This window comes from Vicia villosa, linkage group LG1 (assembly GCF_029867415.1).
Source record: "Vicia villosa cultivar HV-30 ecotype Madison, WI linkage group LG1, Vvil1.0, whole genome shotgun sequence".
Lineage (NCBI taxonomy): Eukaryota > Viridiplantae > Streptophyta > Magnoliopsida > Fabales > Fabaceae > Vicia > Vicia villosa.
In genome coordinates, this window is record NC_081180.1 from 12,663,603 (window position 1) to 12,684,654 (window position 21,052).

The 21,052-nt window shown below is 34.7% G+C and overlaps 2 protein-coding genes and 1 long non-coding RNA gene across 5 annotated transcripts; all 3 read right to left on the reverse strand.

The window, feature by feature from the left end:
• Positions 1-2,170: 2,170 nt before the first annotated feature.
• LOC131601198 (uncharacterized) lies at positions 2,171-2,894 on the reverse strand. Of its 2 annotated transcripts, XR_009283593.1 has the most exons (3): positions 2,855-2,894; positions 2,571-2,658; positions 2,171-2,364 (listed from the first exon to the last, which is right to left on the reverse strand). It is a non-coding gene; the product is annotated as an uncharacterized LOC131601198 (long non-coding RNA). The 2 variants fall into 2 exon arrangements; XR_009283592.1 differs by lacking the exon at positions 2,855-2,894 and having other exon boundaries at positions 2,571-2,842.
• A 9,707-nt stretch (positions 2,895-12,601) lies between these two features.
• Positions 12,602-15,875, reverse strand: LOC131628717 (oxysterol-binding protein-related protein 4B-like). The gene is made up of 6 exons (XM_058899549.1): positions 15,752-15,875; positions 14,562-14,729; positions 13,794-14,142; positions 13,391-13,685; positions 13,179-13,281; positions 12,602-12,958 (listed from the first exon to the last, which is right to left on the reverse strand). The coding sequence occupies exons 1-6, from the start codon at positions 15,752-15,754 to the stop codon at positions 12,701-12,703; spliced, it is 1,176 nt and encodes a 391-aa protein (XP_058755532.1). The 5' UTR covers positions 15,755-15,875; the 3' UTR covers positions 12,602-12,700.
• A 322-nt stretch (positions 15,876-16,197) lies between these two features.
• Positions 16,198-20,602, reverse strand: LOC131628708 (subtilisin-like protease SBT2.5). 2 transcript variants are annotated; one of them, XM_058899545.1, is made up of 11 exons: positions 20,420-20,602; positions 19,955-20,173; positions 19,530-19,674; positions 19,037-19,431; positions 18,705-18,800; positions 18,547-18,619; positions 18,165-18,450; positions 17,712-18,037; positions 17,356-17,623; positions 16,965-17,246; positions 16,198-16,853 (listed from the first exon to the last, which is right to left on the reverse strand). In XM_058899545.1, exons 2-11 carry the CDS (start codon positions 20,131-20,133, stop codon positions 16,447-16,449), a joined length of 2,457 nt encoding a protein of 818 aa, XP_058755528.1. In that variant the 5' UTR covers positions 20,134-20,173; positions 20,420-20,602; the 3' UTR covers positions 16,198-16,446. The 2 variants fall into 2 exon arrangements, with proteins under 2 accessions (XP_058755528.1, XP_058755524.1); XM_058899541.1 differs by having other exon boundaries at positions 20,267-20,601.
• Between the last annotated feature and the right edge of the window lie 450 nt (positions 20,603-21,052).

Below are 21,052 nucleotides of genomic sequence, written 5' to 3' on the forward strand. Positions count from 1 at the left end.
TCCCGTGTATAAAAGGTTTAGTAAAACATAATCTTATTTTTGCACCACATTTTATTCACTAAAATTAACTTAAAAAAATATTTTTAATTTCATTTTAGAAGCATAAATTTTTTTATATATTATTTTCTTTTTAAAATTCAAAATTTTAAAAAATATTTATTAAAAATGATCTGTTATAAAATCATTTACTTTAATGAGAATGTTGACTAAGTTTATTTTGTTACAAATTTTTATGGCCTTAAATCATTTATTACCAAACTCATTAAATGACTATTATGATAGTGAACGATAAAAAATTTAAAAATAATAATTAATTGTAGAAGGTAAAGTAAACTATTTTAAGTATTAAAATAAATCTTTTAATTATTCCCCTCATAAATTGTAGAAGGTAAAGTAATAGAAATATTTGAATTTAATTAATTAAAATATTTTGATTGAAAAGGTTGAGTATGAGGTTAGAGAAAGTTGTATTGGAAAGGTAAATGAAAAGTGTAATTGAAAAGTGTAATATTCTTGCATGCCCCATTGGTAGGGTCTGGTTCATATCCTTGCAAGATATTTGGAGTGAGAATCATTTATTTTATTTTTTAATATTTTAAAAATTCATTTTTCAGATTTTCTAGTATTAGTTAAACCATAAATAAAAATTGACCAAGAAGAGGAGTAACTTGTTCATCTTATCAAATGAGAAATAATATTAAATAGAACAGGAGAAAATGAATATGTCACATCTTTGGAGATTGAGGGTTTATTTTAATAAAATAGAGATATAAAGTTGCACTAAAGTAAAAATAAAGTGAGAAAGTATATTGTCATTAAAATATTACAGAAATTGTACTGCACAGTTATTGGAATGAGGTGAAAATATTTAACATCGGAATGTGCAATTCATGAAATGATAGAGTTGCATTGAAAAAAAAATCAATATAGGAACTAACAAACTTAAAAAAATAATTATTGTTTTTAGCTATAGTAACGAATTTAAAAATAAATATTATAAAATTGTTTTTATGTATAGTAATATAGTAAAAATAAAACATATTATAAAGAAAAATATTTCATAAATTGGCTACATTATCTCAATTTTGTTCACAAAATTCATTTTCTATTGGCTACACAATATATTAATAATTGATCTAAAAAGAAAAATAAAAATTGTAAGTTAAAACAAATTAAGAAAAGAGAGAAAAATTAAGAAAAATTGAGAAGAAAATAAAAAATAAATAAAAGATAGAGAGAATACAATTTGGAATTATAAATATGAGTAATAAATGAGTAAAGAGGAGGGAAAAGAATTTGAATTCAACAAAATGAGTGAAAAGTGAAAAGTGTGAGAAAATATTAGATTTAAAGTTAAAGAAGAGTAATTTTGAAGTGAAAAGTGAAGTGACAGAAAGTTGGTTTACAATGCCACGATAAATGAATAAAAATAGTATATTTTTCCTATCTCATTATATTTAGTTTCAAATAGACAACAAAATTAAAAAGAAATTGATCCAAACAATACAGTTAAAAAAAGAAAGTTTTGGATCTTATTTAAAAACTTATAAATGAGATGATAAATTAATTAAAATTACTATAAATAAGAACAATACAAAATAATCTCTTTAATGTATCATAAATTAAAATTTTAATATCATTAATTGTATTTTAATATTATTATGTTAAGTATAAAGTAATATATTATAATTTTAAAATAAAAAATAAATATATCATAGATATTACAAACTTATAATTTTATTGTTGTTAATAACAAAGTATAGACCGAAATTTGGTGTTGGGATGCAGTAGGTTGATTAGAAAACCAATTTTTCAAATGGTAGCAGGAGTTGTCTCTTTCACTTGTATCATTAAGAATATAATTAAATACTTCTTTTTATGAATTAATGTGATTGAGTACAGACAAATGATCTCTATAACTATTAGGATACACTTAAAAAATATATTTCACATAACTCAATAAAAAGATCACATTGTTAAAAAAAAATATTGAAAAAAAGTAACATTTTCCAAAAACATAAATATAATAAAAAATAAAAATATTCACATTTTAAAATAATTTTAATTTATAATAAATTAATGTTATCACTATAGAAAACAAATCTCTACTGCTAAAAAATTCTTCCACCTCCTAAATTTTTCTATTAAAAATATCTCTTATGATATGCTATAATTAATCCTTAATTTCTTGTATTAAAATTCATTAGTTAAAAGTTAACAATAACAACAACTTTCTTAAACATCATGCTCTTCATCACTACTCAGTAACAACAACTAAAACCCATCGGTATAATTAATCTCCTCATCTCCATTCTCTTCATCACTACTCAGTAACAACAACTAAAACCCAGATTGAGAGAAGAGCTGCAAATCAAACAAAAACTCAGATTTACCACCCAGTAACAACAACAACAACCAAAAACTCAAATCTGAGCGGAAAATTACAAGAACAAAAACTCATATTTGAATTTAAAAGAGGTAGAAAAATGAGCACGATCTCTTCATCACCACTCAGTAGCAACAACAAAACCTCAGATCTGAGAGGAAAAAGAAGGAAAAAAATGATGAACCTTTAGTGTTGTTGAAGAAGAAGCTCTCCTTATGCTCAGATAAGTCACGCTTTTTCGATGTTTTGGAACCTATCAATAGATCAACAACCTGGAAAAACGAAAAAATAAATCATAAAAGTGTTAAAAATTCGTAAAGATAAAAATATGATATATGAATGGATAAATTTTTTTTAAACTTGAAGAAGAAAGAACAATTAGAGAGAAGCAACAATCAAAGAGAGAGAAGATAGAAAGAGAAGTTGTTGGAGAAAAGATAGCACTCTAGAAAAATAGAGAGAGATAACCTAGGGTATAAGAAAGAAAGATATGGTGCAGAATTTTTTTTGCAGAAAATATGGTGGAAATAAAATAGAGAAATGGAAAAAAAGAAAGAAAGCTGGATGTAGAGCCTATCCACAAGGCATAATTTGAGAGCAAATGGGCAAATTGGTAATTGGTAGAACATCTTATTTTCTTATATTGTAGATATACTTATTCAAATTTAAATGAGAATTAGAATATCACATCATTTTAATAATAAGTAAGTGTTGTCCATTTTTATAATTGGGTAAAATAAATATTGCAGTTTCATTTTTAGTCCCTCATGGGTTTTGGCAACGGTTTTGACAACGTTTTTTTTTTTTTTTGTAAAAATCGTTGCCTAAAAATAGGAAGGAACTAAAAATGAAAACTGCAATATTTATAGGGACCAAAAACTTATTTAACCCTTTATAATTAATTGACTTTTAAATAAAATACGATGCACGAATTTTGTGTCTTAATATAATGGGTCGATTGTTTGAATATAATTGACCTTTGTTTTGTAGAATGCTCTCCCCATCTCCTTCCTTTTCTCTAAGATTTTATGCAATACCCAAGTTTTCATATTTCTTTCTCTGAATTCAAAAAAGTTCAAAAAGAAAAGTATCTTGAAATTTTCTATTAATTACTTGTTTAGATGATATGTCATACATTCCTATATTATCCTGAATATTTCACCCAACAAGAGTGTTTTCTATCTCCATAAAAATCTAAGTTTGTAGCACATTGTTAGACACATAGGGAGAGCGTGAAGCATTGACGTATCTACTAACGGAATGTGGATCATGTCTACCTTTTACAAAACGGAATGTGGGTCATGTCTACCTTCTACAGTGAGTGTGACATGGTGTAAAACACGAATGAGTGGATTTGGATTAGGGCATATAAAATAGGACTTATATGGTTCTTCTAGTGAGTGTGCCAAGATGTAAACCGTGAATGAGTGGATTTGGATCTAGGCGTATAAAATAAGACATATATGGATCACAATGAAATGACAACAATGAGAACTATTGTAAGAACTAGAACCACAAGAGCAAGAACAGGAAGTGAAAGTAAAAAATTGAGTGAGATACAAAAATGTATTTTGTAGTGTATACCTACAAAAAAAAAATAACTAGCCAACATCAACAAATATTATTAGTGAAACAATATGCATACTTGTTTTTTATGCAAGAAGTGGAACTCCGACATTTGTCTAGTATTTTGGACATCAAAAAAAGGAATAATGTTTAGAATGCTACAACTCGATGACTAGAAAAAGTATTTTTGAGTGACAATTTTTTATTTGAACCTTTTAGCAACAACTTTTGACGGTGCTCTATATTTTTAATAAAGTGAAATGTTTTGTTTTCAGTTGTTCTTATTTTAATTGTCATCTTAATGATATAGTCAGATGAGACTTATGTCTTAGATTTTTACTATATATGGTTGCATCAACATTGATGTGTTTTATGTTATTGTAGAGTTATATTTGCAAATAACCTTGTCTAAGGCGACAACTTGGGACCATCCTAGGAAAAGGCAATAGCTCGAGGTCGCTATAAGAGAGGCATTGCTTGCCCTTAAGTTTCCCTCGCCTATTTTAGAGAAAACATGAAATAAGACGTGTCTTGGATAAAGAGAAAGTCATAGTTGTTACTGACCTACATCTCCCTTAGAAAGAGGGATTCAATTGTTCACCTTTTTTATTAGATGGGCGGTGACCTATCCCGAGAAAACTCTAGATATTGGGAGCTCCAATAAATAAATTGCCCCTTAAGTGGATAGACAGATTATCAGGTCATACACACTTATAACTACTCAGAGAGCACTACGCCCCTAGTAGTCTTAACATTATCAATCTAATCGCCTGCCTGTAACCTAGCAGTGCACGCCACCAACAAGTCCTCTCACCTCACGTGATTTGGTCCCTCAAACTGCCTAAAAAACCACCGTGTAAGGCTACTCGCCGCTGTGAGCTAGCTCTTACCCCTCCAACTTGCAATATACTTACTAGGGCCTTTGAGTCTTCATGCCTTTGCAAGGGGAACACGCACAGTAACACCTCAATTTTAGTAATTTATTTTATTTTAATTTAATTATATTTTGATGTGTTTATTTAATTATTATATGCGGATGATTAAATATTTATGGGTGAGAAGAAGGGTGTGCAACCTTATGGTAAGATGTCGGGAGTAATTAGAGAAAAAGGAAATAAATTAGAATTACTTTATTCAATTAAAATAAATTATTTGATTTTATTATTTCAATAGAATAAATAAATAAAGAGGAATAGAGGTTGTAGAGATATTGAGGGTTAAGTGGGAATAGAGAGAAAAGTAAGAGTAAAGTAGGAATAGTCCATTGAGGGATTATTTAAAAGCCAATATGGAAACAATCAAAGCTACATATGGAGGAGCTTCCATCATAGTAAGGGGATCATCAACAAAGGTATTTGTTGGAACATTGGGAACGGGATAAGCATGGACATCTGGAAAGACAATTGAATGTCATACCAGTATGGGTTTAAACTCCTGAAACGCTAACCCTTGAATCCAAAGGTGGGAGGAGTCAGGGACCTTATAGATATGGGGGAATTATTGGAACATATAGGTCCTAAACATGTTATTCCTTCCTATGGACATTTACACAATAAAACAGATACCTCTTATCAACATTGTGGAAGATGATCAATGTAGGCACCTATAATACTAAAAATAGACAAGGAAAAATCCTCTTGAAAGAAGCCTTGGACAACAAAAGCTACACCTAGGCAGTTGAGCATCACTTGGAGAATCCTAAACAAATCCTTCCTACTATGGATAACTTAGCCCAAAAAAGGCATAAAGTGTGATATTTTGTGCCCAATGTGTGAAGCTAAACTGAATATTATTGGTCGTGCTTCATGGTATATACCAAGGACAACCAGGTTTGGTTTGGCTCTCTACTCTCCATCAAATTCAACAACAATAATGAATAAGTTTTTAAAGATGGGGTTATTTCCACTATCCTTAAGATTGATGATCTAAACATATCTTTGATCATTAACATTGTTGGCAACATATGGATTTCTAAAAATATAAAGATCTTTGTAAACAAGAACACACGTGTTAAGATATCCTTGTCAAAGTCAACCAAGGAGTCAACAATTACTACAAGGTTCACACACCTAATAATAAACATGCTAGTTCTCTGGTTTTAGAGTTGGCTCAATTTTTATAAAACAAATAAAAGAACTTGTATGTATAAATATATAAGAACAACAGGTACAACAAAGAGTCCCACTTAAATGATAGAACATGTTATGTTGGATCAATTCAACATCTGGAATAACATGTCACATGGGATGTTACGACATCATGCCAAGCTGGAGTGAAGAATTAAATCTATATGATTTAATTATAACAGAAGATTGCAGAATATCCAAGGATATTGTGCAAATCAAATAAAGGCGTGATATATGACAGGTCTGAAGAATCAATATGAAGATTTGAAGAATCATTCGGGAGAATCAAATCAGAATATTGAAGATTTTATAGTTTCTAATTATAGAGATATTCTTGGAAACCAACAAATTGAAGACCTTGATTGTAGCAGAAGTTACTACAATATTGTTGATAACACGAAAATGTATCACATATTTGGCTTGATTTACATATATTATTTCCCTATTTTATCTTAATTATGTTGCTTTATGTTGGTATTATGCTGGTATTTTCATTGTTTTAGGTTTTATGTTCGTTTTGAGGACTATTTGTGAAAAGGAAAGAAATGGAGCTAAAATCACTACTATTTGTGCCTAAAAGATGGAAAAGGGGTGCTGAAGCAATAAAGGGGTGCAAAGGGCCCAATTGAGCAAACTACAAGTCCAGCCCACGAAGAAACCAATTGCGCGTGGCCCAAGTCATTCCAGCACGTGGAGACGCACGTCTCCAACGTGTCTATGCCACCTCACCAAAAGGAGACGCACGTCTCCAGCTGCTTCCTAGATCTTCTCCACTTGAGACGTACGTCTCAAGTCATTCAAAGGCTCTCCCCAAAAAGTGGAGACGCCCGTCTCCAGTCCACTGCCACGTCCCCAAGCTCCAAGCCCACTAAGAGACGCCCGTCTCCAAAAGTACGTGGACCCCGCCACTTTCTCCATTAATTTAGTGGGCAATTCCAAGTCTTCCTATATTTTCTCAACTTCCCACGCATGATCTCCACTACTTCTCACATGATGCTGAAAGGAACTTCCATTTCCATTCCCTATAAATAGAGGCTGAGCATTCATTTGAGAGTATCCAAGTTTGAGGCGCGGAAGCGCTGTTCATAGTTCTAGGCATAAATTATCACTTTGTAAAAGTGGTAGTTTCTCACATTGAGGAACTACCACACCATTAGTTTTAGGCCTACAATTTATGTACTCTTGGATCACAATCTTGCCGGCATTATTTCAAAGCTTCATTCAAGTTTCAAGATTTGTTTTGTTCGTAATTTAATTCAAGTTCGTTTTGTCCGCTTTACTTCCAGGTTTATTTATTTGCAATTATTTTAGTTTCTTGTTCTTATAATATTGTTTTATCATTACAAATCTAAATATGCGCTTGTTCATGTTTAATAATTATAATTTCATGTTTAGTAATTATAATTTCATGTTTGCTCCTTTAAGTATGTCTGGCTAATTTATTTAGATGTCGGTATGTAAAGTAATTTAACCGTAGGGGTCCGAAATAAATTGGCTTAATTATGGTTTATTAAATATCACTTGCTTTTGGTTTGTATGTCTAATTTAATTAGTAAGTCTTAAAACCAATAGAGCGAAAGTTTGAGGGGTTAAGACGGTCAAAGGTTAAAATCAATAGAGCTAAAGTTTGAGATCCTTAACTAGATAGTAGACATAGGACATTAGTTTTAAGGATGGCGAAAGCGTATTAGAACTAATTAGAACTTATTTATTTTCAAAAAGTGTTTTTATACCCGCGCGGGATGGCGAAAGCGTACGTTAGGGATATTAGCATGTTCCGAGTCAACAGAGCGAGAGTTTGAGATTAGGAGATTTAAATAGATAACGACTTCATAAAACAAGCATTTTATTAACTATATTGTTTTCAAAAAGCGTTTCTAAATCTGGTGGGATGGCGAAATCGTACATTAAGAGTTAGGATCGTAGTCTGAATCAATAGAGCGAGAGTTTGAGAGGAGGACTTTTAAATAACATAGTTAGTAAAGATCTTTGATTTAATTAGAATCTGGCCAATGGAACTTCGGATCACCTAAGTTAGATGAAATACATACTGATATCCGTTTATTATTATATTTTACCTAGATTTAAGATTTTAGTTTCCCCATTTATAAAAAAAAACCAAATATCATTAGCCTTAGCTTTACATAGTAACTTTAGATAACGGTAGGTCGATTTATAGTCCCTGTGGATTCGATATCTTTTAAAACTACACGACACGACTGTGCACTTGCAGTTATCCCGACTAATAGACACGCAAAGTCGCGATCAATTGTAACAGAAAATTTGCAGTTATTGAAGGCCCAAGTCTAGTTGGGAATAGGTTATAAATAGAGGCATTGTAACCTAGAAAAAGTAGGATAACCACCGAGCAAAAAGATGTAATCATTAGGGTTTGTCTAGGTAAACCTCTTGACCTATGGGAAGGTTACCTATGTGATCCTCAAAGCCTGTAGGCAAGAGGAGTATTGTTCATGGAGGAAGCTTTAAAGTAACTCCAGGTTCGTGGTCATAGTCAAGGTTCTTGGCTAGGGATTTTCATGGAAGTGTGTCTTCTAAACTTTTAGATATTCAGGATTAGAAGGAGATGGATATTAGGCCGTTGCTACAGCTCTTGGGACTGGAGAACTGTACAACATCGTTGCGATGATTGAAGTGATATGGGGATATCTCATATCTAGGGAGGACCTAGGTAGAAGGATCATTGGGTAGGGGTTAAGTGAGGGGTTACTTGGGACTAGTTAACTCTAAATTAATACTGCTGATAGTGGACTTCATTCCTGGTTTGGTATGTCCCTAGAGTAGGTGTAATTTCACCGAACTGGGTTAATAATTTCTGGTGTCTTTTATCTTTCAGTTTGGCACAATTTTGTACATATTCTTTGTTGATTGTTCTTGACAGATCACATGTCTCGACATCTTTCACGATATATGATTCTGTTACTCCAGAATTCCAAAACATAATTAGAAGGAGGCGGATCAGAATAATAACAAAGCTATGGATCAGGGAAAATATAACAACAAAAGTCATGAGATCGGGACTGATAATGGGTATCTGGATGAGAGCAATCTTGAAAAGTTTGACCTCAACCCGACCACCACCAAAGATCACTCCATTGAAGGATACAAATCTCCTTTCAAAAGCAATACTAATCAAGGCTAATGAATCCTCCCAATGCTAACAGAAGGACCACACAACAAATAAATAAGGAAGAGCACAATGAACATGATATCAAACCCGAGGAGACAAATATTCAAGAGGATTCGGACAAAAATATGAAGGAACCCATCCAGAAGCAACATGATCAAGATCAGAATCGTGATATATCGCAGAATAATAGAGAAGACCTCATGAGTAATATATTCAATAACAAATGGCAGAAAAAAAGGGATACTGATCAATACCCATGATGACCTCAAAAACAAGCACTGGGAAACTTTTTACATCAATCAGAATCAGAAAGTCAACATCAAGACTTATACTCAAACATGCAAAGAAAGGAAACATTTCAGGGTCAACAGTAGGGTAACCTCTAAAGGCAGAAACACTGATGATGAGAAGAGAAAAGTTATACTTGGAAATAAAACGCACAAGGACATGCAGACCAAAGATGCTTGGTGCCCTCCAGAAAAGGGGTGGATAAAATGCAATAGTGACACTTTCTTGGATCTGGAGGGGAAGTGGGGGTTCGAAACGTTACTTAGAAATGAGAATGATGAAACTCATGTTGCGAGCACGCGCTTCATAAATGAAGACGACAACCTTATGCTCGTAGAAATTGTGGCTCCCCTCAGAGCTATTGAGATTTCTATAGATTTTTGCTTCTGGGATGTTCATTTTTATATGAATAACCTTAATCTCACACGCATAATTGTAGAACCATTAAGATGAAGATGAAGCTTCTCAAGAATTTTAGGGTTTCCCATGTGCGATACAAAAACAACACAGTCGCTCACATATTAGCAAAACATGCGAAAAAGTATAATAACAAAGTGTGGATTGAAGACACTCTGATGTGCATGAAAGCCCAAGGATTGTTAGAGCTAAGGCCCAATTGTTAAGTCTGTTTCTTTTGTTATAAAGAAAAAAACGATAATCTCACACTTTAAAACAAACTTACCTAAAATTAGCGATGGTTTTTTCCATGTGATTCGACCTAGGAATCATTTATAAAGGCAATTTCTCATTCCACCCGTATACATTTTTCAAGACCCTACGTGATATTCTCAAAATGCCCCCTGTTTTTCAGAGATACATCTCCGGACGCACCAAAAATCTATTTTTCTTCAATAAAATTCGGAGATGCACAACCAAAGTCATTTTAAGGGTATGTTCGGAGATGAATCTTCGAACATATCTATTTTTTAATTAAAAAATAGTTCAGAGATGCATCTCCAAACTAGATGGGCATAATATAAGCTCGCGCCAGAACCTTTCCCTCTTCTCATTCTTCATTTTAAGAAAATAAATTTCTCTCTACCTCAATATACCATTTGAAGTTCTCACTCAAGATCAAATTTTGAAGCTACTTTTACTTGTTTCTTACCATTACCAACTCCTTCTACCTACTGCATTCAATATCAGAGCACTTTAATCCCTCATCAACACATTTTTGAGTAAGTTTCTCATTTAGCTTATTTTGATTTTTGATTTATGTATTAGCTCAAATATGATAGTTTTAATGCATTAGATAACTCAAATAGGTTAGTAGTCACGTTTAGAGACTATGTTTATATGATTTGGATTACTATGGATGTGTTTGGATGAGGTTGGGAAGTTGCAGAAGCACTCTCCCATTGAAGTAGACGAAAAAAATTTCGGATATGCATCGGTTGTTTCAGGGAATTGGAGATGCATATCCTAACTCTTTCCTGTGCAATAATTTGATGTTTTTTTCTTCAGGATACGGATGAAAACCAAGGAAGGATGGGACTCATGCGACCCGCCCTAACTGCCTTAACTCGTCGCAAGAGGGCTAGCCAACACTAGCTGGCTACATTCGTCCCCTTTTTGCCTCACGATAGGGAGGCATCGGTCTTTAGGAGTCGACTTTTACTGGGGTCGAGATCACAGATTCGTGCGACCCATGATGAGGATGAGATAGTTGCACCCTAGGTCCCAGTTGCTGAGGTTGCCCACCCCCCCCCCCCTCCTTGCTGAGCGTGACTATCTGAAATGTATGAATCATGCAAGTCTTTGTGTATTCGAATACAACATCATCAGTGGCATGCATGTTGCATTTGCTAAGAGATGGCATAGTGAGACGTCGTCTTTCCACCTCCATATTAGTGAGATGACTATTATACTAGATGATATAGCATATCTTATACACCTTCACATCAGAGGAATGTTGCTTGATCATTCTAAGATCAACAGGACTAAGGCTATTGATATGATGGTGACTTTGTTAGGAGATGAATATGATTATGTCTTTGAGCAGTGTAGAAGCACCAGGGGTGCACATGCCAAGTTTTCTTATTTGGAGGAATTGTATGAAAAAAACTCGAATACATCCGAACACTTGGACGTCAATGATTTCTAGGTTGCATACCATAGGATATGTGCCCTAGACATCCACCTAAGCCTGCTCATGAGGAGCTCCTAGAATATCAACAAGCATTAGACGACCATGTTGTTGATGTGTTGTCGCGCAGTCAGAATATTATGCACCTAACACGTCAAGGCATCAAGTCTGGTGTGTTTGTGAGAGGTGGAGATGAAGCGGTCGCCCTATCAGAGTCCATTCTTTGAGGCACGGAGTGTCGTGGCTTACCGTAGACAGAGGAGGAACCATGGTGTTAGGATTGAGAATATACAGTAGAGTATTTTGATTGTATTTTGTTTAATTTTAATCGACTTTGAGAACAATGGTTGTACTAATATATCTGATTTCTATAATATTTGGTTTTATTAAAGCTTTACGTGGTTCTATAATATTCGTTTTTATTAATCGTTGAAACAAATAACAGCATTTTTAATCGAATTGAAATTAGTTTGGATTGAAAACTAATGCTGGAAAAATTACACCGACAAAAAATCGAAAATGCATCTCCAAATTTTTAAGAACAAAAGGTGACTTCGGAGAGACATTTCCAACGTTTTTCTAAGGGTAAATTTGGAGATGCATCTCCGAGTTTTCATATTTTCATAGATGCATCCCATATAGCAAGGGTGGGATGATTAATTACCTTAATAAACATGAATTTCCTGAGAGGCATACTCCAAGATTTGGAAGTGGGCTAGCACGATAACAGATTCAGATTCATCTTTAGAAGATTTCTCATTATGCTCTCACAACTAATTGAACTAGAATACAAGGGCTTTTGCTGAGAGTGGAAGCTATCATATTTGTGGAAATTATAATGAAACCTTGGACCACTTCTTACTGTTTTTCCCTTTCAATATTTGTACATTTGTTGTTATATTATATTGCTGATAAGTTGGCAATAGGTTTGTTAGAGTTGGTGCAGAATGCCCCTACAATACTTCATCAATGTACTTGTACTGTCTTATGTGTTATAGCAATTCAATGAAACAACTTTACTCTTATGAAAAAATAATTGAACTTTCATGTGTATCAATTATTAAAAACGTAATCCCAAAGCTCCTATGATAAGTAAACAATTAAAGGGCTGTGATAGGAGCAGGAGGGACCCATTTGTTAATGGGTGAACAATCACACTCCAACCCACTTTCATTACTATAAGACACCACAAAATTCTTAGGGGTCCAAGTTTCTCCTTTGGTTTCTCTTTCTCTCAACAACTTCTTTTGTCTTTCCTCTACACCTTGCTTTGCTTCTTTTGCTTTCTCCCAATCATTGCTAATAATGGCTTGTGTCAACTCACCCCAAATAAGGGCTGATTCAGTTTGCAACACACCCTAAAGAAGAAAAGAATCTCAGCTCATTAGAATTTACAACAACAAAACATATATCTCATATTAGATGCAAAATAATTCTATGTTGGGTCAGTCAGTCTATATAGAATTTTGCTGCGACTTTAAATAGATCCTTGCTAGTGGACAGTGGGAGGTCTTACGGCCGAATACCAAGTTTTAAAAATAAAATAAAAATACATAAATATTCTGTTAGTTAAATTACCTCTGCATCTTTGACAATAGGAGCTTTGAGCCCTGAAATGACTTCTTTTGCATCATATATCACTTTGACTTTCCCACTATTTGTATCCTTCACTTTAACAGTCCTAATACATATATGAAATTTCATAAGAAATGTGACTCAAAAACTAATAGCATAAGTAAAATGAAAGGTATAATGAGATGTGAGGTGATTTTTGGAGGGACTAAACATACCTATCCCATTGACCATCAATTTCATATAGTACATTGAATGATGAAGAATCAAGGATCTTCCCTTGGACCAACTTACTATTCCCTCCAAATCCAAGAAAAGAATAGGATGATTTGTAGGATAACTCAGCCACAAGACCTGTCTCTTTGCACAATATATTAACATTGCCAACCCAACTAACTCCTGGAAACGGAAGAATTCTAATCGAGAGGCGAGGACTGTTCATTTCATATGTTTCCCCGTGATTTCTAAGCTTTAGAACCCTTTTTCCATGCACATCAGCTTCGATACTTGTACCTAAAGTAACCGAATGACATTTAAAACATCAAATTTACTCAAAGGATTAAAATCTTATCATGTAATTATTCGTCTTAGATTTTGATTGTTTTGTGATTTTGGAGATACCGCGGAACTTTGGAGCAGGTTGCTGTGACCATATCATTTCAATGTTTTCCTTCTTGTCTGTTGCATGAAGAGCAGATACGGGAGGATTGATGGAAACTTGCTCGAGTAGAACGTTAAGGTTGCCTTTGGAAACATGGTGTGTCTCTCCAAGAATGGGATTATATGGAGCAACACCAAAAGACATAGGGCGCGTGGTAGATATGCTCCATGCTACGACGGATGTGAGCCTTTCCAATGGACTTTGCTCGTTGTTGCATTTGGTCAGCAAGTTCGAATTTGAAGTTGTGCTGTATACCGATTCACCGTAGCATTGAAGTTGTGATTTTGGGAAATAAAATAGAGGCGGAAGCTGCACAAAATACAAGCTTAAACACTTTAATCAATTATCTATGAAAATATGATCACCAAAAGAAACAAAAAATTGATCTATGTAATACTTCATCTTGTTGGTGATTAATTTCCAATGCGTTACTAGACAGACAGTTTATATTTGCAGTTCAAAATACTTATGTATTGAGACCTCCGAAAAAAGGCAGGTCCGGTGTCCAACCCGTGTCAATATGTGTCTGTGTCAGTGTTTCATAGGACTATATGCATGTCTGAATTGACAGTGAGTATGGCAGAATCACAATAGGCCCTCGTGATTTTGGCATAAGTCACACTTTAAAGTTTCAATGAAATCACAGTAGGACTGTGAAAATTTACTGTCAATCTAAACATAGAATTGTATGTTAAAGAGTAGATGTGAAAGAGGGAAGTAGTAGTTACCTGTAAGTTAGTGAGATCTGCTCCGGGCCGTACATTCTTAAACAAACTTAATAAGCGGCGTACAATATTAGGGGCTCGGTAACTGTAACTCGGCTCTGAATCGGTTTCAATTTGCAATGAGAATGGCTTGGTCAAAACAATTATCGGTTGCCTCTTCCCTTCTGCTGCCTTTACAATGTACCAACCAGCTTAAATTAGTTTCTATTTCTACAGCTTCTTATCATATATTAAAATACCAGCAAGTCTTATTCACTTCAAGAAAAGTCTTATAGAAGATTCTACCAAAAAAACAGCAAGTCTCATAAAGATGGTTGTAAAACAGGAAAATGTGGGAGTGTCTACAAAAGTCTTTTTGAGATGGTTGGCTATTAATAAGTTTATGCAAATGCGACTCTTCACTTTCATCAAAGAAAAATTAAACTTGCTTGAATTAAACATTGGGCATTTGAAAGTTGTTTCAGAGTTGGACGAATTGGAATTTCGAATCCAATTGTTATTGTTCTGGACTGTCCAATTGTAATTGTTATCAATCACCGTCCAATTCAATCAGACGGTTGGCTACACAATTTCTCCTAGCAATCACCGACTAATTCAATCAGATGGTTGGCCATAGCAGGCCGCATGATGCGACCGCTCTTGATATATAAGAGAAAAGCGCGACATTTTAAGTATTCATTTTCATTCTCACTAACACATTAGTTCTCACTTGAAAGTTGAAATGCAAACCTGACAGATCCGCCCGCTCCGTCGACATAGATAACTCTACCACCTCATGACTCATCATGTATTTGTAGTTCCCAATAGAACAGTAATAGTATTATATCATTATGTCATAAATGAATCCCTCGTCCACCCAAAAGGCCAATAAAATAAATATGGTACGGAATTGAGATAAGCATAGAACGTGTGTAATATTCGATTTTCACGTGTGCACGAGGAGACGATAAATACTAGTATTATTTATTATAATGCGTGCTTAGCTAGCATGTCCACATACAGTCCATTGAAATTATCACTTATTTGGCCGTAACAAAACTGAAACCACCCTAAGTTGTTACCGGAAAACAGTCACAAGAATAATGAAAAACTCATTTGAAGCAAGTTCATAAATTGACACAAAACAAGCATGAATCATGGTATTGGATTCACAGTACGTAAACATTAAAAGAGATGAGAAACAGAGAACATACCATATGAGAAATTGGAGAGAGAGAGAGAGAGAGAGAGAATGCGAGAAGAGGTGGGTAAGTGATCGCGCCTCTTGTACTCTAACTTATTAGCTAGCCACTTTACAGAATAATAACAATAATAATGAATACGGTAATCCTCGTCATACTATAAATAATTAATAATTTGTGGATGAAGAGCCACGTACATACGACAACTACAAGCAGCTAGTGTCATGCCATGTGTTCAACACTATCACCGTTTAATTTATTATTACATTAACAGTGAGTGTCACAGAGTTTTACAATTTTGATTCAAGATTAATTACTATCTTAGTTTATGTCCCAATTTTAAAACAATGTTTACAATAAGATTAACGATGTCCGAATAATAGATGTAGTAATTATTTCATGTATTCATTATACTACATGCAGTAAGCAAGTAACTGTTGTTGAATGGGGGTAGCAGATACAAGTAAAAACTTCCCATAAAGAAGCATTTAACAAATCACTAGACAATAATACAACCAAAACTTTATACTTTGAATTCAAGAAACTAGCCTTCACTTCACCCCCTTACACCTATATTTATAATTCAATATCATATATATTATACTATATTTTTGGATGAAAATAACTAGCACCATATCTTAACTTATTCCCCATAACATACAAAGAATTTTACATTACAAGCCTTTTGTTAACAAACAAAACAAGTTCTATCGTTGGAATCCTTTAGCCACAACAGGGATCCTCACTTTATGTCCTCTGCTTCCTTTTAGTATAACCTCTCCAAAACTGTAACTTCCTGTCACAGAGCGAGACGTTAGCGTCACTGTAAACTGACGTGACGCGCCTGCGTTGACAGTCATTGCTGGAGGGTTTACTTCAATGGCAACTGCTGGTTCCATTCTAGCTGTGATCACGTAGGTTTCTTCCTCGGCGACGTTGGTTACGGTGCGGTGGACTTCTTGAGTTCCGACGAGATGGGAGATTGTGATGGATGGAGTGTTTAAATTGGATGGTTTGCCCATAGTACTGTTGCATGGAACATGAGTGTAGTTTCTTATCTCGTGGACGTCGATACCGGGTGTTGTGCATAAGAAGCCAAGATAATCCGCATATCCTGCAAAACGAATAACCAAAATAATGAGATAAAGTACTTATTCTTATTGTTATAGTCTTATAGATGTTCTAAGAACGAGAAAGTGTTTATATATTGAAGAAGAAATGAAACCTGCATCGAAGATAAGGCCAGGATCCAACGCAGCTGTTGGATCAACATGTCCACTCCCGTAATCAAAAGGCGTAGCTTTGACGAATTTAATAGCTTCTGTTTCAGAAGTTTGTTGTGCTAGAAGAGGATTCCCTGCTCTGTCTAGAGTTGTTGATGTTGTCATCAAAGCTGACTTAATCGCGGCAGGGCTCCAATGTGGATGCTTCTGCTTTATAAGAGCAGCAATTCCAGCTATATGTGGTGCAGACATGCTAGTTCCAGATATCATAGCAAATCCCTCGCCTGCACAAGCAAATAATTTCTTAAAATAAATCAACTCCGCAATGTAGGTTGAATGTTTTACGCGATAACTATAAAGAAGTTACAACTTAGTGAAGCTGGTATTACTTACCAACATAATTTGCCTCATCGGTTCCATTTGGACTCCAAGCAGCCCAAATCAATGAACCAGGAGCTAATATATCTGGTTTGAGAAGATCTGCCTCGTTGAAGCTGAAGTCCTTTATATTTGGCCCTCTAGCAGAGAATAATGCCACCTGCGGCGCAGACTTGTGTAGAATAGGCATCAAACCATCACCGATTTTACCTAAACTTTTGAAGCTCTTTACTCGTCCGGTCCAGTCTCTTGGTGTCGAGATATTATAATAGTCTATAAGTTTCTGAAAACAAAGAAAAAACAGATTAAACTTTTGTGATATTCAATCTACCGATGCCTAAATATATCGGTGAGGATGAACCTGAGAGTACCTTTGAATTGCTGATGTCTGAGATGAGAATCCCGGGAAGGCCAACGGGGACAGGATCGAATTTAGCTCCAGGGGAAACATTTTCAACACAGAGAACAAATCCAGCTGCACCAAGGGACTTTGCTGTTTGTGATACTTTCTTGATGGATGAAGTACCTACAACAAAGTTGAAAGAATATCCACAGAGAAGAATGTTCCCCTCTATCAATTTCTTGTTAAAAACTTCTGGTCTCTGGCAATCGGTGGGGCTGTACTTCATGACCGAAGAATCTAGCAGCACATCGTTTGCAGCAACCAATGTGTATGTTCGGTTTAAATGGGTAGAAGCTGTACAACAAGCCATTACGCATGTGTTAGAAACATAAAAATTTGTATTATAATGGGAACTAGCAAACGATATATGAACTGTGAATAGCATATTGGAGGAAACATAGTAGGAAGTTGGAAAACTTACGGGATAACCCGACTCCAGCTAAGATATTTCCATTTCCAAGCGTTAAATGGTTTTTGTATCTACGATCATCAATTGCAGCTGCTACAGTTGCTATCCATGGACTATATGAAACCATTGTCTTGGGGAAAGGACCGCCATTTCCAGCAGCTTGTGCAACAAATACACCAGCTTTCACAGCTCCAAGAAGTGTTGCATCAAACGGGTTCAAAAATGTAGTTTTGGCGGCTGCTGGAGGACTGTTTGGTCCAACTGAAAGACTGAGTATATCCACTCCATCATATACAGCCTGTTGATTGTCAAATTTCAAAAATTAGAATTTTTGAGATTGAATACCAATAGCGAAAACAATGAGATTGCATAAATATATAATATACTTGCATACCTGGTCAATTGCAGCAACTACATCAGCAACAAACCCACCGAAGAGTCTATAGAGTGCCTTGTATACAGCAATCCTGAACATAAATGCACCAAATGTATAATGCAACTGAAAGGTCTGTAGTTCCGAATTGTTTATCAATCGGGGGTATAATTTCTCACCTCGCACGAGGAGCCATGCCGCTTGCTTTCCCGAATTCATGACCATGCATCCTCACAGGAATTCCATTATTTCCTGCTGCAATAGAAGCTGTATGACTGCCAGACGAATGAAAATAGGAAGAATGTTAAAATTTTACCAAATTGGAAAATATAGCTTTAAGCATGAGTTCTTCTTTTAGGAGAGTTTATAGAAATAAGTTGAAAACAGCTTATAGACATGTCATAAGTTGTTTCCATAAGCTTTCTCAAACAATCTCGCAAGTATTTATGTTAGTAGATAAGCTCAAATAAGTCCTACAAACAGACTCTAAGTTCTAAGGACTTGCTCTAACCTGCCATGTCCATCCCCATCTAGAGGAGAAGCGAAATCAACCGAAGGGTTGAATGATCCAGAAGCTATTGCAGCTTGTGCAAAATGTTGTGCTCCAACAATCTTCCCATTGCAAAAGCTCCTTTTAGTATCTGGATCAACTTCACATTTTCCTCTATAGCTTGGAACTGGCTCATACGGTTCAGTATTATGAGTTGAAAAACTCGGGTGATGAGGAAAAATCCCCGAGTCCACAAATCCAATCACAATATCTTCTCCCGCTCTATCAAAGCCACCTCCAGTCGGCCATACCCCAGTTGGAAGCCCCAAAAATTGCGGCGTGTGTGTTGTAAGTCTCTTCACCTTCCAGTCCCTATCAACCGATTTCACTCCAGGAGCACGTCGTAGAGTTTCTGCCTACTAATATAAGACCACACCATAAGGAAATTAGATTGAAGAAACGTACACGTGAATCACACAATACTAAAAGCATAACTAACAACAGAAGACTTCACCTGTTCCGGCGAAATATGAACAGCAAACCCATTTATAAGATGTTTATAGCTATAGAGTTTCTTGAATGTCCCTTCCTTAAACAGCATTCCAAGAAGCATATCATGTCGTTTCTCCAGATGACGACCGTATGAAGTAACTAATTCACTGCAAAGAAGTTCAAAAATAGTATAAAAAGTTAAGTTACCACATTTGCCAAAATCCATTTCTTGATTCATAATTTACCAAAACAGAAAACAACACATTAATTTCATGTACGTAAAAGAACTTGAATGATGATTATTACACTATTTTCCCAAATAAGAAAAATCACCTCAATCATGAATTGAAGTTGAACTAGTTTCTTCAAAAATCTATTAACAAGTTCTTATAGTGTCTAAATTGACAACATCACAAGAACTCAATAGTAACAGAAACTAAGTAGTACCTGGTAGTATCAATTTTTTCATCAGATTCCACAGCAGTAGCTTCAAATTCATCAATACCTCCAGAATAACTTATAATAGGTTCACCTTCAACAGTAACTATATAAATCTCACCTTTCACAGAAACCAAAAGAGCTAATAAAACAACCAACAACACAAACCCAAACTCCAAAAATCTCATTTTTCAGCAACTGATTACCAAATCCAGTAGCTTCCAAGATCTGTTCCACATCCAAAAAATAGTAATTAAGAAAGCAAAGTGAAAAAACTGAAGCAACCCATTTGAAGAAGTAGCATAAAGTAACAAACTTTACCAATATCATCCACTGGGTTGGATCCAAGTGGCAAGGTGTTTATCACTCAGAAAGCAGAAAAAACAAAAACAGAAAATGAAACTATAAAGCAACACTACTAAAGATGGTGTAAAAGAGAAAAGTGAAAACTCAACTAACAACACATTCACTCACATTACAGTGATCAAAGATCTAACGGTTGTGGTTAATCCAGAAAGCCATTGTAGTGAGTGAAGAACAAATAGTGAAGAGAGAGAGATAGAGAGAGAGGTTTTATTAAGTTAGCATTATGATTGTTGATCTTGAATCTTGATGCAGTGAAATGATTTTTTATTTATTTATCAGTATCACTGTTATATATTGATATTGTTTTTGTTGTACAAGTTTTAATGATTAAATTAGTTGAATTGAATTATTAATGTTGTTTTTGAAGAAAATAAATATATTCTTTTTTTTATTGTTAAACTTTTAGGATTTCGGGTTTGTTTGTTCAGAGAGTTTTGTTTATTTATCAGTAAAATGAAAAAGGTGGGAAGGGAAACATTTGCGCGCAGGCTGTCGGAGAGAGAGGGATAATGGAAAGACGAGAATGCCCTTTGAGTTTAATGTCGACAACGCGTTTCCGAAATTTTAGGGAGTGGGGAAAAAGGGAAGAAATTTGTTATGATTAGAATCATTAGTGTTATTATTAATACGAGTAGCTACCTAGTAGAGTAATACTGTTGTTGAAATTTATAACAATATCAGCTTTTTTATATTTTGGATTTTTTTTTTTTTTTTTTGCTTTATAGCACCGGTTTAGTCCGG

Excerpts from the sequence above, each read along its gene's own strand:
- LOC131628717 (XM_058899549.1), bottom strand. Across the intron at positions 13,282-13,390 it reads ATTGATGGTCAATGGGATAG|GACTGTTAAAGTGAAGGATA; the intron begins GTATGTTTAGTC and ends TATATGTATTAG. Across the intron at positions 12,959-13,178 it reads CTATTGTCAAAGATGCAGAG|GGTGTGTTGCAAACTGAATC; the intron begins GTAATTTAACTA and ends TTTCTTCTTTAG.
- LOC131628708 (XM_058899545.1), bottom strand. The coding sequence starts at position 20,133 with ATGAGATTTTTGGAGTTTGGGTTTGTGTTGTTGGTTGTTTTATTAGCT. Across the intron at positions 18,038-18,164 it reads AGCTGGAGTCGGGTTATCCC|CTTCTACCCATTTAAACCGA; the intron begins GTAAGTTTTCCA and ends CTTGTTGTACAG. Across the intron at positions 16,854-16,964 it reads TGGCCTTATCTTCGATGCAG|GATATGCGGATTATCTTGGC; the intron begins GTTTCATTTCTT and ends TTCGTTTTGCAG.